Below are 14,695 nucleotides of genomic sequence, written 5' to 3' on the forward strand. Positions count from 1 at the left end.
TTTAAGTAGAGACCAGTAGAACTTAGATAATTCAGAATGTCTCTTCTGGTTCCCTTTTCTCCAGTGGGCTTTGCTATAATACCATTTTCCTCCTTATTCTCCCAGTCTAAATGTTCAACGTGAAGCCAAGTCATGTTCAGTGGGGTGTGACTCCTGAATAAGTGTCTGAACTTCCTGCAGACTGAATCCAGCCTTCCAAATTTAATCCTTAAAAATAATAGGAAGGGAGTTCCATGAATGAGTTATTCCACATGAGGGCAAGAAAGAATGCTTTAACAGAGGTCCTCTCTGTTCTTATGGCATTAGTTTTCTATGAATTCATTTGACTTGAGGCAGTCCTGGGGATTTTTGGTGTCAGCTTTGAAATTTGTCAAAGGATGTGTGTTTGTGCACGCAGGCTTCCCCACAGTGCTGAGTACTACTGGGATACAAATCCTTCGGCTTTGAACCCCCTAAGGAGAGCAGCATCTTCCATGAGAGATGATGGGATAAGCGAGGCCTCTACTGTAGGATGACACCAAGGGTTAATAATTTGCTTTACTCTTTCCAGGTACTTTATTACCCAGATTGCCATCTGAACCCGGGATGACATTACTCACCATCAACATAGAGAAAATTGGTCTGAAAGATGCTGGGCAGTGCATTGATCCTTACATCACAGTCAGTGTAAAGGGTAATGATTTCTCTTCCTGCCTCCTCATTTCTCGCTTGGAGAGGGTGTGTTTTCTGAAAGCTGTATCGATCTTTCAGCCTGCTGGGAAGAAGACTTGTTTGTACTTGCATTTGCTGTTGTGGACTTACGGCTTCTGCTTTAATCGGGGATGGAAAACAATCTGTATTTGAGAGATCCTGGGAGGTGAATCACTGCAGGAGACACGCTTATCAGTGCGCTCCGGGGTGCCTTCCTCATGCTGGAGCTGAGTATCAGTGGCGTGTCAGACCCTACTCCTCTATTCCAGCTTCCTCAGCTGACTCTTAAGGACAGATCTGTTTGGACTGCTTGTACACACACACACATTGGTCTGTAGGCTTTCTGGAGACGGTGCGCCACAGCCCACTGAGTCCATTCTTGCCCTGTCATTAACTAATTTAGTAGTAAAACAAAGATCGTCTTACCAAGGGTTAAGGTTTAGGGGAATGGGTATGAAGCTGGGAATCAAGGCTTACGAGCGGAATAACATAGGAAAGATGTTTTAACCTTGGCAGTGAAACATTTCGGCCAAAGTCTAGTGAGCTAACAGCCTCCCCCTTAGAACTTCCATGTATCTGGAAGAACCCCTCTGTCTGTCGCGCCAGGACAGGCAGCTCACTGGTTCAGACGACAACGCGGTTGATGCCTTTTGCTTGAGGCTGAGATTTTTGGCATTCATGCTCCTTCTAGTCAGAGCATCTGCCTCTTCTCCGTTTTGCATTTCTTGGGAGGAAGCCCCTGTAGTCAGAATTGCTTCCCTTTAACCTTCCCTGTTTGCCTTGCTTATCTTTACAATGTTTTGAGGTATGTGATTTGTTTGTTTGTTTATCATATAAAACCTTGTAGCTGAGCCAACAGCCTCTAGTTATTTTCAGTTGTGATAGCGACCTTGTATCAGTCCTTTTTAGATGTGCCATTGGATACAAACATAGGGATCAAATACTTGTTAGATGTGTCATCAGGTGCCATCAGGCAAGTTCTTTGGCAGGTGCAAGGGTCACAGTGTTGAATGTCACGTGAATCCCAGTGATGGTCTCAAGCATTACCCATCAAAGCAGGTAGATAGAAACCTTTATCTAATTCCTCTTCATGAGATGATTTTTTTCAGTGGTGAAACCTTCCACTTCTCTCTGGACCTTTGAGTTGTTCACCTGGTTGGGGTGGAAGCTGAAGCGTGACTCTTGTCTTCCCCAGCTGATACAACTGCCTTTTTGTGTTGTCAGTCTGGGAGACGCACAGTGTTTCTTTGTTTATGGTTTGCAGCATTTTTTTGATTGTGTAACTATTCTTCAGGCTCCATTTTTTTTTTTTAGCCACTTGTGGATCTTTATTTGCCTCTATTACACCAGAAAGCTGAGGAATGGGTGACTCAGAGGTGGGGCTAGCTGGATGGATGTGGGTTTAATCAAAGTTAATTCTTTTCATGCTGAGTTTCTCTTGGCCAACAGGAAAATACCAGCCCTAATGGGGTTCTAACATTGGATCCTGGAACTTAGCAGAACTTCTAAAGCAGATATTCATGGTTCCTTGCCACTGAAGTGTTTGTCTTTCTTATCTTATTAGGTATTGTTTAACCTGTTGCTTGCCTCCAGAGCTAGCTCTCATTTCCTCTGTGGAGCTAAGGGAGGCCATGTATGGCTAGGCTCCCTTTCCCAGCAAGTCTTTCTGTTAACACGTGGCTCTATTTGCAAGCTCCTATAAATGGTGGCTGCTGAGTGGTGGTGTAGAAAATAGCGTTAAAAAAGCATGTGCGTGGGCAGGCTATCACCTAGTCTACTAATGGTGACTTCTTATAGTGAGAAAAGGTGACTCTGCAAAGTCGTTTTGTTCCTATTAAGAGCCTGAAGAGGCTTAGTAGCTGTTTTCCTCAGTTCTATACCAGGCTGCTCTTCTGCAGGTCTGGAGACCTGCAGATCTGTGCCTGATGCAACACTAGTGGTCCCAGCCCACGCCTGGATGAAGGGCATCCGTGGTGCTTCAGGGCCCCAGCCTCAGCGCGTTCCCTAGGCACAACACTTACCCTCTGCGCTAGAGGCAGCTTTGCTCTGCCCGAGGGAGAGCGATCACCAGTGAGAGGACAAATGGACTTGTGCGAACGGCAGAGGCTTAGTGAGAAACAGTAGTCTGTTGTGGCTGTGCCTGAGCAGCAAAACGGGTGGCCAGCACTGAGAGCTGGGGTCCAACCTGTCACCCCATCGTGCCTCTGCTTGTGGGAAAACCAAGAGGAATAACGCTCGTCGAGTCTAGGCAGCAAAGCAAGGAACAGAGCTTGTGCAAGCCGTGCCAGCTGTGCCCCGCAGACCCTGTGGGGAGGGCTGCCTTGGGTGCCTATCCCGTCCTGCTGGAGGCCCCCTTGCAGAAGAAATGGAGTGCTTTGCTGGCGGCAGAAAAAAACCTGGAATTATCTGTCTTTAAGAGTATGTTTCTATCTTAGACATTTTTAGAACTTTACCTGCTTTCATGTTGCAATGAGAAAGAAAATGCACTGACTGAGAAAGGGCATGAGGTCTCTTTCTTCAAGTTTAGGGGAAAAATCCAGGTGAGCATTAACTTTTTGTGGCAATATGAAGAGTGATTAATAAATCTCTTGCAGCATGACCTTAGAGTCTGAGAAACTTCTGTCATTCTCATGCGGTTTTTTTCCTGCAGATTTGAATGGGATAGATCTGACTCCTGTGCAAGACACTCCTGTGGCTTTGAGGAAGGAGGACACGTATGTCCATTTTAACGTGGACATCGAGATTCAGAAACACATTGAAAAACTAACAAAAGGTACGTAGTATCAGAGACCTGATAGAGGGCCCGGGCGCTTTGGAAGTCTGGACACTAGGCTGGCTCCTGATCTAATAAACCGGCTGTGCCGACAGCTCGAGATCCAGACCCCCTCTGCATCCTGTCTCTTTCAAATCGGGCATTGTGGTGACTTCCAAGCAAGGGAGGAGTAAAAAGAGATAGAAATGCAGCAATCTGCTTTCCTGCACAGGTATTGAGCTGCTTTATCACCTCCTTAGTCATTGGACAAACGGCTCCCTGGATATGAATAACGAAGTGAAGTGTGATGAGCGTTGTAAGAACATACCCTGGAGGGATTCGGAAAGACCTGTCGATGTGTGCTGAGGGACGTGGTTTAGTGGTGCACTTGGCAGTGCTTGGTTGGACTTGATGATGTTGAAGGTCTTTTCCAACCTAAAGAATTCCGTGACTCTAAGGTGGTATTGCAGTTGAGTAAATAACGGAAGCGTTGGAGATAATTCCCTCCAGTGTATGTAGAGCATTGTGAGAGCAGGTAACTTTTCAGGTAACTATTGGCCGTAATTGCTAACTTTTCTCTTAAACCATTTTCCACTCTAGGTGCAGCTATTTTCTTTGAATTCAAACACTACAAGCCTAAGAAAAGGTTTACTAGCACCAAGTGCTTTGCTTTCATGGAGATGGATGAAATTAAACCTGGGGCAATTGTTATAGAACTGTAAGTGACTTGCAATTATTGATGCCAGTGACAGAGGAAATGAACTAGACGTCGGTTAGAGCCCGCGTCGGTTAGAGCCCACGTTGGGGAAGGTTTCTTGGACCCATTAGATCCTCATGACTTCCATAAGGAATACTCTATTTTTAGCAAAGAAAGGAGGATAAAGTGTGTTCAGGCTGGTAAAATGGCTACAGACCCTTCTCAAAATCTGGACTGTTTCTAGATAAAATGCTGGTGTTTGTAACTAAATTTTGTATGGAGTTAACAAATTCTTGATGGGAGATTTTAACTTTGACCTTAGCTTGAGAGTCAGATTAGCTATATATTAAAAATAAAACAACTCACATGGTCTTTTGGTAGAGAAATTCTGTCAAGGAAATCCGATTCAAGACATGGGGTACGAATTTGCAATTTGATGTCAGAGGTGGGTCAGTTTGAGTGAATTTGATGAATGTTTCAAAGTATCGTTCGCTCGCTGTGGTTTTCCCTGCTCCAAGTATAACAAAGAAATAGATGAGGCAGTTGTGCTGCAGTGGTTACCGTGTGCATCCTACCCTTACTGTGTGGCTGAAGGTCTCCGCGATGTTTTTGAGGGTGTTTTTCAGGAAGAGAGTGAACCTTGCAGTTCTGAGCATCTCTAGGAAGAGTAGTCTGTGCTAGCTGGAGTATTTCTGAAGTACTGAGTAACTGGTACTGCAGCTCCTACAATCAGAGTGTTACACTGGGGATGCTCCTTACAGAAACTTCACATTCATTTAAAAATTGAAATACTTGTTTTGTTAAAATAATCCAGAGAAAATACCAGTTGGAGTTTCTTCCTGTAAACCTGTTCCTTACCGTTGCTCCCAGTAAGTCTTGTCAGATGTATTTAAGATTACGGCAGTGAGAGCAGTACAGGCCAAGCCTTCTAGTGTGCTGTCATCTTCCTACGCAGCCGTTAGCATGTGGATTAACTTACTTTCTTGTGCTTACAGGTACAAAAAACCCACTGACTTTAAAAGGAAGAAATTGCAGCTGTTGACCAAGAAACCACTTTACCTTCACCTCCATCAAACACTGCACAAGGACTGACCCTAGTCGCGAGAACTCTGTGAACTGCACCACCAGTCGTGGGAGCTGTGTGTAGTAGCCTTAGCCTCCCAGGGGCAGGAGAACGACTGTACTCATGCCAGTAGGTCAGCCGGGACCATCACACACTGCACAGCACCGCTCCAGGGTCAGAGGCAAGCCTACCATTCAAGTGCGAGAGTTTTTCAGAACCTTCCAGATACAGGTTTTTCTGAGAGCCCTGGAATGCATTGACTGCTTTTCCTAATTTTGCTGTTCATCACTTCTTTTTATTTTAACCATTATTATCCTTTTGCCTCAATCTCCACCCAAGGATGGAGACCGCCCCTTCGCCCAGCCGGCAGCAATAAAGATGTGGCAGGCCTACCGACTGTTCACACGCGCTGCGCTATTGTAGTTCCTCTCATCTGCATTTCAGAGTCCTCTGTAGCAGGCGGGGTGGCAGGAGACTGGGAGGAAGGTGAGGAGGAGCGGGAAGGAGCTTGAAGTACTGCAAGTGATTTGAAGTGAGCGAGAGGAGGGTACTGGTTCAAGTGAGGTGGCCACAGAAGAGCTCAGACAGCTGTTCTGCTCTGGTCAGGCCAGGCAGAGGACAACTGCAGATGAGAACACTGAACTACGATTTTAACAGCCTTGCCTGATCCGCTCGTGCCGAGTTTTGGACACAGCGTACAGTCCTCTACATCACCATCACTCCCTAACAGAGCTGTTTGATTGGTGGGTTTTTTTAATCTTGCTAGAGTGATTTGCAAAGGCGAGTGGGGGGCAAAGAGGGGTTTTCTCCAGGGTTTCAGCCTCGTGGTGGTGGTGGGTGTTTCACTGCTCCACTGACAGCAGGACAGGCCCCCCTGGGTTCAGGTGCCTGTTCTGGTACAGCAGCTCTGGTATAGCAGGCTGACCCACCTCTGACACGGAACTGCTGTTCTTGGGGAAACTGATGGTAAGCAGTTTTCTGCCTATTTTGTGCAAGTCTGGAAACTTCCTCTAAAAATTACCTTTTTATGTAAGTAAGTAGATAGGATTATCATTTATTTTCTATATTTTGATTTGGTGTGTAATAAGCTGCAGGACATTGGCTTATTATGACACACTTGCATTCACCTTTTGACCTAATAAAGGGCCAGAAGTAGAACCCAGTCAAACCTTTCATATATTTGCGTGGATATTTAATACAGTACTTTAAGGGTTAATATACTTGTTGCGTATCTAACTAGTGCCTAAGTACTCTGCTATGCTAAGGGAAAGACCCAGCTCTCCCAGTAGCGTCAAACACGCGGTTTGTTTTAAACCGTCTGGGTGCAGATCTATCCATCGCCAGTTCCCCTCTTCCATCACAGAACCCCAGGGAGTTACTTTTCCTCACAGTATCTGTCCACCTACAGGCAGGAGCGCAGCAGTTTTGGCTTTCCCGTACTGACGAGGATAAAAAGCTAATTTTGAATGTCCTGATCTTCTTGCCTTTCCTCTGTTCTGGTAGAACCAGGGATGACATTACTTCAGTGTTATGACAAAAGTCAGCAACACTGCCTCAGATTCCACTACTGGTTGGAGGGGGAAAAAGTGCAATTCAACAGTCCTGTTTACGGGTCGTCATGCTACCCCAGTAGTGTTACACCCGATACATGGAGTATCAGGCCCTGAAAGATACCCCTGCGAGGTCTGGGACCACCTCTGGACACAGCGTTCTCGATACCGGACGAAAGCAGGATGACATGTTGTTAAATGAAAGTCACTTTGAACTCCACAGAAGGATGGAGCAAAGCATTTAGTCTGTGGCTGCAAGTAAAGCTGAGCTTGGTCAAGAGCTGTTACATGCCCAGCTGGCCCCGCTCTCCTCCTGCCTGTCCCTGCAGCAGCAGGCACAGCCTGCCGGGCTCGGCAGCGGCAGCGGATGGTTCTGGGGCTCTGCTGTCCTCCCGTGTCTGGTGCCATGGCTCATGGCCTGCTGGAAGCGCTGTGGTTACCTTTGTTTCCCCTGTCACTTGCAGAGTCCCTACCCTCCACCTGGTGCTCCCAGCTGGCTTCAGGGTGTCCGTGATGTCTGAGGTAGGCAGGGGAGGAGATGCAGACCATCACAGCACTTGGTCTGGGGAAGGAAAGATCCTGAGGCAGGAGAACCCATGTGGAAACACGACTGTTGATCGATGTGGGCGTCATTATCCACCAGGCAAACCGAACACTTCCACTTGAATTACAACCCCTGGTTTCAGCTGCTCGACTCCCCCCTGGCTCGTCGGTGTCTGTACTAACTCCGGTTACATGAAATGTCAACTCTGAGGTATTTTCGTTAAATACACAAGTAGAGCTTTGTATTTAACTAATTGTGAATTACTGTCTGTAGAGTGTGAAAGACCATTTTTAAAGTTGCTTCTCCCCTTTGTGTTTTTCCTGTGACCTGTCTCTCGGTGAAAGGACTCGTCCTCCCCACAGCACAAGCTCATGTATTGTTTTATGCTTTAGTGATGTTCTGTCTTGTCTTTCCTCTTTAAGCTAAAGCTTAATACTTGTACTGTAAGAATGTAACAGCTACATGCAAGTTAATGGCTGCTTGTACTCTGGCAGTAAAGCTGTAATGGCCTTTCACTAGGGTTTTTTATTATTCCTAGTTGTTCTCCTTTTTTTTCCCCCTCCCCAAGGCTTGCTTTTCTACAGAGCACTTCTGAAAATCCTGTGTGTCCCCGGCAGCGGCCTGCTGTGCCGCAGGGCATGTACACACCTGTCACTAACACAGTCAGGGACTTGCTTGAACACCTACAAGCACCGGGGTGCTGTTGAAGCTGTCCTGTGTACACACACTCGGGTGTAAAGCTGTATCAGTTAATGGGGTGTACATACACCCACTCAGCTTTAAAAAAAACAACCGCCCCACTTCGTTTTCTGTCATGTAAGTAAATGGAAGAGGCTGTAAAAATCCAGCCTAACTGCTAAGGAAGCTGAATAGATGAAAACTGCGCTCTCAAACCCTGCCTAACGCCAGAAGCCAGGCTTGAAAGCAGTGTGAAATTCCGTAGTTTCTAGAGTCCTGGAGTGTTCCCCTGCATTTCCAAGCTAACCAGACACACTTCATAAAGATTTCCAGCTCTGGGCTGCCCTTCAGCCACGTTCAGCTGCTTCCCCCATCCTCCTCGTTCACGAAGCAAGTCCAGAGCGCACCTGACGAGTTCAGCAGAAGGTGAGAAGGTTCCTTCAGCCTTGACGCACTTTCCTGAACCTGCCCTGGCTCAGTCTTGGGCTAAATGACTGAACCAATGTCCTTTCCCAACAAAAAATGGCACTGAAACAAAGCTTTCAGGGTTTAGCAAAAGGAATTTTGCTTTTTATTATAACTTTCCTTTGAATACAGTGTCATTTGTGCTTCTGATCTCTGACCAGACATCTTTAAAAAAAAAACCAACAAAAAAACACCACCTCACAGTCCTCATGTAAACCCCCGGCCTACAGTAACTGCAGCTTAATGACGTGATGGAGAAGGCAGGTAGGATAGCATTTTACTTACTTAAAAATTATTTCCACAGGAAATGATTCAATTTACATTTTTCACGAAATTAGTTCATTCACCAACTGGTTACAGAGGCTTCACTGAATTAAAACTAGCCACACAGGTACTTCCTCTCTATTGCACATTTAGAGTCGGTTCGAGTCCATCACAAGAAGGTTCTTGCAGCCCAGGAGGATGGATGAGTTTCAGGTGATCATAAATGCACGTAAGATGTCTGTAGCAATTGGATAAAAATTAATCCCGCAAAAGCTGAAATATACTGAAATGAGACAAATGGCTCAGCGAGCCATTTCCTAAAATCCTGACGGCAGGAAGTGCTCTGGAGTCCATTCCACGGAGCTGCTGGCCAGAGGCTGCGGTCAGGGTTTCTGCGCTGGCGGCTGTGAGTAGTCCTTCGAGCCCGGCGGTGGCGGTGGCAGTGGGGGGCCTGCAGGGTAGTCTCTAGGTCCCGATGGAGGCAAGTCTCTGCTAGGAGAAGGTGTATAGTCTCTTGAACCAGGTGGGGGTAGCCGTGGGCCTGGAGGATAATCTCTTGGGCCAGGAGGACCCAGGGGTCGGAAAGGAGGGAGCCCACGCCCGTAGCCTCTGGGATCTGAAGGCAGCGGTGGTGGTGGGCCAGGAGGCAGATCTCTCATTCCTACGGGTGGGCCAGGTAAGAAATCTCTTGCAGCTGGAGGTGGCAAGGGAGCACCACGCACTAGAAGGAAAGGAAAACATGGAGTTAAATGTTCAACCTTCAACCTGAACAGCGGAGCTCCTGACTCCTTCCTCAGTTATTCACTCCTGGAGCAGCTCTGGGGTGGGTCACTGTCACATGCAGACTTCGCAGGCCATGAATTCTATCCTAGTAACTTCTTCGGCTGCTGGCTTCCATTTTAGACTAAACAAGGAAAAACACCTTGTTTAAAATACAAGGTATTTTACCCACCTGCCCGAGCTTACTAAGCCAGACAGCCAGACCCCGCGAAGCAGGGGCAGCCGCGTGCCGACGGGGGGCAGATGTCGGTTCTGCAGCAGGCTTCAAGTGGCACGGTGGGAAAGTTCAGTCTGAGCACACGGCAATGCAACTGTACCTAGGGGCATGGGCAGAGGTCGAGGCCCGAAGTGCCCGCGGGGAGGAGCTGGCGGCGGTCCATAGCGCACAGGCGGTGGCAGCGGAGGTCCCATCACTGGCGAGGTCATGATAGGCGTCCCGGGGAAAGAAGGTGGGCCTTTGGGACCAGCATTGGCCTGTGCAAGATTAGGTTACACCTCGGTGTGTCGCTCACTGCATCAGGGAAGTACTGACACTGCTGACCACCGCAATACTCCCCCAAATGCCGAGAGGTCGAAGAGAGGAAGAAAAACAGGAAAGAAAACACACACGTACACACTGCAAAACCCATTAACCAAGTAGAAAACAGGGCAGGTCACCGCACCGTCACTGTCCCTTCACCCAGAACACTGCTTGCACTACCTAGCAGTAAGCACCTCGTGTACCTCTGCAACGACCAGGTTTCTTCAGCTAAAGCTGGCCTAAGGAAAGTTCGTTCCCTTCTGAAGCGTCCTCGGTGGACACCCCTTTGCCAAGAGGCCTGGCACCTTGAATTACACATGGAGGAGCGCTTCAGCACCACCGCTGTCAGCTTCCTAGCGCTGGGGCTGTAGTCCCTCCAAAGTGATGGCCTGCAGCCCTTAACAAGGAAGATCTCATTTCCTCCATTCCGTAAAAACCAGACAGCAACTGCCCATCACCAGAGAAACCTTCTGAGACAGGTGGAAGCCCTTGGTTAGTTTTGCCGAGCATTTTGTTATGCAGCAGTTCCAAACACCAAGCCCGTTATTCCTCTCCATCCAAGCAGAGTAACACCACGCTCGGCCTCTGAATACTCACTGTAGCTGTTTCTAGAGATGAAGGTGAATCAGTAGCTACACAGGGGCCTTCAGGCTCTTTGGGAGAGGGCTGGGTTTGTTTTTTTTTTTTGGACAGCAAATAAGGATAGTGACAAGACAGAACACGTACAGTTAAAGAAGCAGCAGGAAGTACAGTCAATCACGTATTAAACACTTCCGAAGGTCGGGGGTTTCAGCTTACCGCTCCATCCATTGGTGTGGAAGGGGAGGAGGTTCTTGGCCTGCTACTGATGAGCGATGCTACAGCAGGCCCGAGATCTGTGGAGAGAGCCACGAATGCCTGTCTTACTGTGTTTGGGGTAAGGAACGTGGCTTTAAAATGACATTTCTGAAGTGAAAGAATAACTGACTAAGTTGCAGGCCACATAACTTACCCGGAACAGACATCCTTCCAGGCAATTCAGGCCTTCGTGGGTGAGGGGGGCCATCTAACACCGTACCTTAAGGGAAACAGGAACCCCAGAGATCCCAATCAACACTTGCCTGAGCTGTTTCTATTTTAAAAACAAACCAACCACCCATCTGTGTATTAATAAACCGGGTATCAATAATTAACACTACCCTAGAACCAAGGTCAGACCTCAGCGTTCTCAGATCTGCAGCGTAACACATAGTCACCACAGAAGGGAAGCTTCACTGCTTACCAAATTCTCCCCTTGAGCCTTCCCTGCGAGGAGCAGAAAGGGGCCGGGCAGGAACTTCCATCATCTGCGTGGGTGATGGATTTCCTCCGCTCACAGGCGATGGGCCAAAAGAGCCATCTCTGCTTAAGGGCCCTGGGCCAAAGAGGAAGAAACCACTTGGTTTACTTCTCTACAATTTATCACAGCCTTACTTTTTCAGGATATACCGACTCAGAGAACAAGGTTTCGGGAGAAACAGCAGCATTTACCTTGTCGTGGTGGGACCTGGCGATTCGGTCTGCCTGGAGTCGGCTTCACAATTAACGGTCTTTGAAGCATGACGATTTTTTGGTTTACTTCTATTAATCTGATTTTTAAAAATAAGGGGTTTTTTTATTCAAACAATGCACGTGAGTTATATTTGTTATAATTTAGCCCGGCACACTGCAACACGCAGTATGTTCAGAGAGCCATGAGAACAGTCTGGTCTGCACTTACTTTTGTCTCAGGTTGGCTGCCTCCCTTTTCTCCTCAGCCAGAGCTCTCTCGGCAGAGCGGGCAATCAGCTATTAGGGAAAATTTTGCCAACTGCATTAACTGCACCAACCTGAAGTCAACCACAAACTGTTTGTGGCAGAAAAGGAAGAACATTCTTACCCAGTTGTCATGTGCCTTTTTCTCATGAGCAGCAATCTGAGAAGAAAAGAAACGGTTTAGTTGTATTTTGTCCAACTACACGTATTTTTTCAAGAAGTCACTACAGCACACTGGAATGGTGCAGCAAAAGGTGACGCAATGACCAGCAAGCAAGAAGTTTACCTGGTTTTTGTAAGATCTCTCTGTTTTTTGCAATTCTTCTTCCATATCTTGGATTCTTTGCCTGTACAAGAAGAAAAAGGGGAAGGAGAGAGGTTTAAATGAATTTTCTCCGATAGCCAAAATAAACGAGAACAGTCTTCAGAAACTGAAGTTACTTGTAAATTTTCACTTCCTCAATGGCCAGCACAGCTTTTTCATCTGCAGCAGACAATTTCTGCTCCTTCTCCTGACGCTCATACTCTTCCTGGGTTAGTTTTCTGTACAGGGGAACACAAAAAAAAAAAAAGGGTTATTTTGTTGTACAGGGGAAAACAAAAAAAAAAAAAAAAAAATTGCACCATCTGGCATCTACTACCACTCAAAATCAAGGTATTCCCCTGCTACCAAGTGATACCGGAATGTGTAACAATGCGTGAGACTACAGAGAGAGAATAAAGAGAGCCGTGTTTTAAAATCAGACAGAAATACTGTCTTTGGAAACCAAGAGACAAACCCTTTGTGTGCAAGACCTGAAAATCAAGGATGCAGAGTTGACTGCAAAGTTCTGTCGCACCTAAGGATCAGTCAGAATCTAATGACTGCAGACAGTTCATCTTGTCAGACCCTGTGGTTTACTTACACAATTCTACAGGTAGGAGTAATCCAGGTTTACAGAGGTACCGACAAGGAAACACACAGAACTGACATCTAACCGAAGCGAGCAAAGAAATGATGGTGTAGTGACAAAGGCGGAATTCAGGGCCCGGGTGACAAACACATTCAATCGTCATCAACCATCTGGAAAGAAGCTTTTTTCTAAGTGTTCCCCATACCAGTTCATTACAAGACCAATTTCCACAGGCTTTTTATAACCTCAGAGTTCACTAACTTAATTTGTGACATTTTGCTGCAAGTATTTAAGACGTCCATAATGCGTTCCTGACTTACGAGAGCTCTTCCACAAAACGGGATCCATTAAACTAGTAGTAATTTAACTATTCCTAGTAGCTGCCTCAACACAATCCACTTCCTCGGCCACATGTGGGAACAGAAAAAAAGTCCTTCATTCTCACCAAGCAGTAACGGGCAGTGCAGCTTCCTAGAAGTTTTGGGACGGACAGAAACCCCTCAGAGGTCAAGAGGAAGCTTTCCTTCACCTCTCCATTACGTGTGTACTGCACCTAGATCCTGAAGTTATGAGGTCAGGCAGTTTCACCGCTCCGTGGCTGCAGAGCCTCAGTTACTTTAGCTTGTTCCAACCCCGTGCTTCCCCCAACCTACACACCTGAACCTTAGAACTTGCAGCTGCTTCTCCACCACAATTTCATCTTTCCTACAGAATTTAGCTGAAAATGTCCCTGAGTTCTATCTCAAATTTTGCCCACAAAATTGAGATGGTATTACAGACATTTTAGTAAGTAAACGCATAAATGAATGAGGAATGAACAGAGATACACAACTAGTTCTTCCCCACCAGCAACTCATTCACCTCAGCTGCCACCACGACCTCAGCCTTAGTTTGGCCTTCTGAGAATACAAAAAGCTCACAAAGCTAGAAGACTAAAGTTTCTACCTTACGAGAATTAGACTCACTGAGCTGTGGTCAGAGTAACTGAAACAGATCTTAATGGCCACTATATTCTCCTCGGCTTTTCTGGACAATGGGACAGAGCAACCACAGAATTTGCAGACCAAGTCACTCATGTCCCTGCTCCAAAAGCTGTTTGTTGTGTTGTTTTATTTCCTTTTAACAGCAGAAGACAATACCGCATGTGCAAGGTGAGTCTTTTTACAATCTCTGGAACGGCAGAAGTAAAACCGGGGCACTAGCTTCAACCATACGGAAACAGGGGTCATCACCTTTCATTTCAAATACAACCTCAAAGTTATTCGATCCTTCTGAGCCAAGAGCGCTTGGACAGAGCCTACCACACAACATGCGGTGTCGGGCAAGAGTAATGAGAGGCTTACTTCTGGAGTGCCATCTCCTTCTGCTGGTAAAGTTCACCAAGAATCTCCACTTTCTGCTGCAGCGTTTTGCATTCATTTTCTAGTCGATCTTTGGCTGACTGGAGCGAACAGGAGTCATGTTCTAATTTTTTTATTTGCTCTGTTGGAGAAGCAAAGGTAGGTGAGAAGTTGGAGGAGGGCACTTAAATGCTCTGTTTTTTTCTAAAGCACAAACAGCATTTCATGCAATGCAATTCTTCTGCTAAGCCTACCTTCCAGCTCATGTCTTGCTGTTACTTCATCACTCAGTTTGGATTGCAGAAGGTTTCGGTCTTCTTCAACGATGGATAACATAGTTTTTATCTGAAAAGAGGAGCAGAAAGTTTATGAACTTAGGCATAGCAGTAACCTGGCTTCATTTATTAGGTATCTTGTGCAGCATACCCTGGAGACATCCATCATCTGCTTAATCTGCGTCTTCATCTTCTCACTCTCATTATCTAGAAGAGAAAAATAAATTTGTTTTCCCTGTTTCTTAACTCCAAATCCGTGGACTCTACAGCTGTTAAAAATAACAGTCCCCACACTTTAACCTGGGATGGGTCTCCTTAGGTGGTCAAAAAGGCGGGGGCGGAAAAAAGAGGAGGGAGAGGTAGGAAACAAAGCATAATAGCATTTCCATGACCAGCAGAACAGAACTATTA

At 46.5% G+C, this 14,695-nt stretch overlaps 2 protein-coding genes across 2 annotated transcripts in view; one reads left to right on the plus strand and one right to left on the minus strand.

The window, feature by feature from the left end:
- Positions 1–5,617, plus strand: part of AIDA (axin interactor, dorsalization associated) — a gene marked incomplete at its 5' end in the record, with an annotated part of 10,435 nt that extends 4,818 nt beyond the window's left edge. The window contains 4 exons of the mRNA XM_010134551.1: positions 551–673; positions 3,341–3,463; positions 4,043–4,160; positions 5,135–5,617. Of these exons, the coding sequence (XP_010132853.1) occupies positions 551–673; positions 3,341–3,463; positions 4,043–4,160; positions 5,135–5,231 (461 nt within the window). The remainder of the gene's footprint in view (positions 1–550; positions 674–3,340; positions 3,464–4,042; positions 4,161–5,134) is intronic.
- Positions 5,618–8,517: 2,900 nt separating this feature from the next.
- Positions 8,518–14,695, minus strand: part of MIA3 (melanoma inhibitory activity family, member 3) — a 13,871-nt gene continuing 7,693 nt past the window's right edge. The window contains exons 11-23 of the mRNA XM_010134552.1: positions 14,436–14,491; positions 14,264–14,354; positions 14,013–14,151; positions 12,218–12,319; positions 12,063–12,123; positions 11,901–11,936; positions 11,742–11,809; positions 11,513–11,610; positions 11,265–11,396; positions 10,995–11,060; positions 10,802–10,878; positions 9,801–9,957; positions 8,518–9,424 (exon numbers count right to left, since the gene is read on the minus strand). Of these exons, the coding sequence (XP_010132854.1) occupies positions 9,087–9,424; positions 9,801–9,957; positions 10,802–10,878; positions 10,995–11,060; positions 11,265–11,396; positions 11,513–11,610; positions 11,742–11,809; positions 11,901–11,936; positions 12,063–12,123; positions 12,218–12,319; positions 14,013–14,151; positions 14,264–14,354; positions 14,436–14,491 (1,421 nt within the window). The 3' untranslated portion in view covers positions 8,518–9,086. The remainder of the gene's footprint in view (positions 9,425–9,800; positions 9,958–10,801; positions 10,879–10,994; positions 11,061–11,264; positions 11,397–11,512; positions 11,611–11,741; positions 11,810–11,900; positions 11,937–12,062; positions 12,124–12,217; positions 12,320–14,012; positions 14,152–14,263; positions 14,355–14,435; positions 14,492–14,695) is intronic.

The sequence above is a fragment of the Buceros rhinoceros genome, unplaced genomic scaffold, assembly GCF_000710305.1.
Source record: "Buceros rhinoceros silvestris isolate BGI_N320 unplaced genomic scaffold, ASM71030v1 scaffold10164, whole genome shotgun sequence".
NCBI lineage: Eukaryota > Metazoa > Chordata > Aves > Bucerotiformes > Bucerotidae > Buceros > Buceros rhinoceros.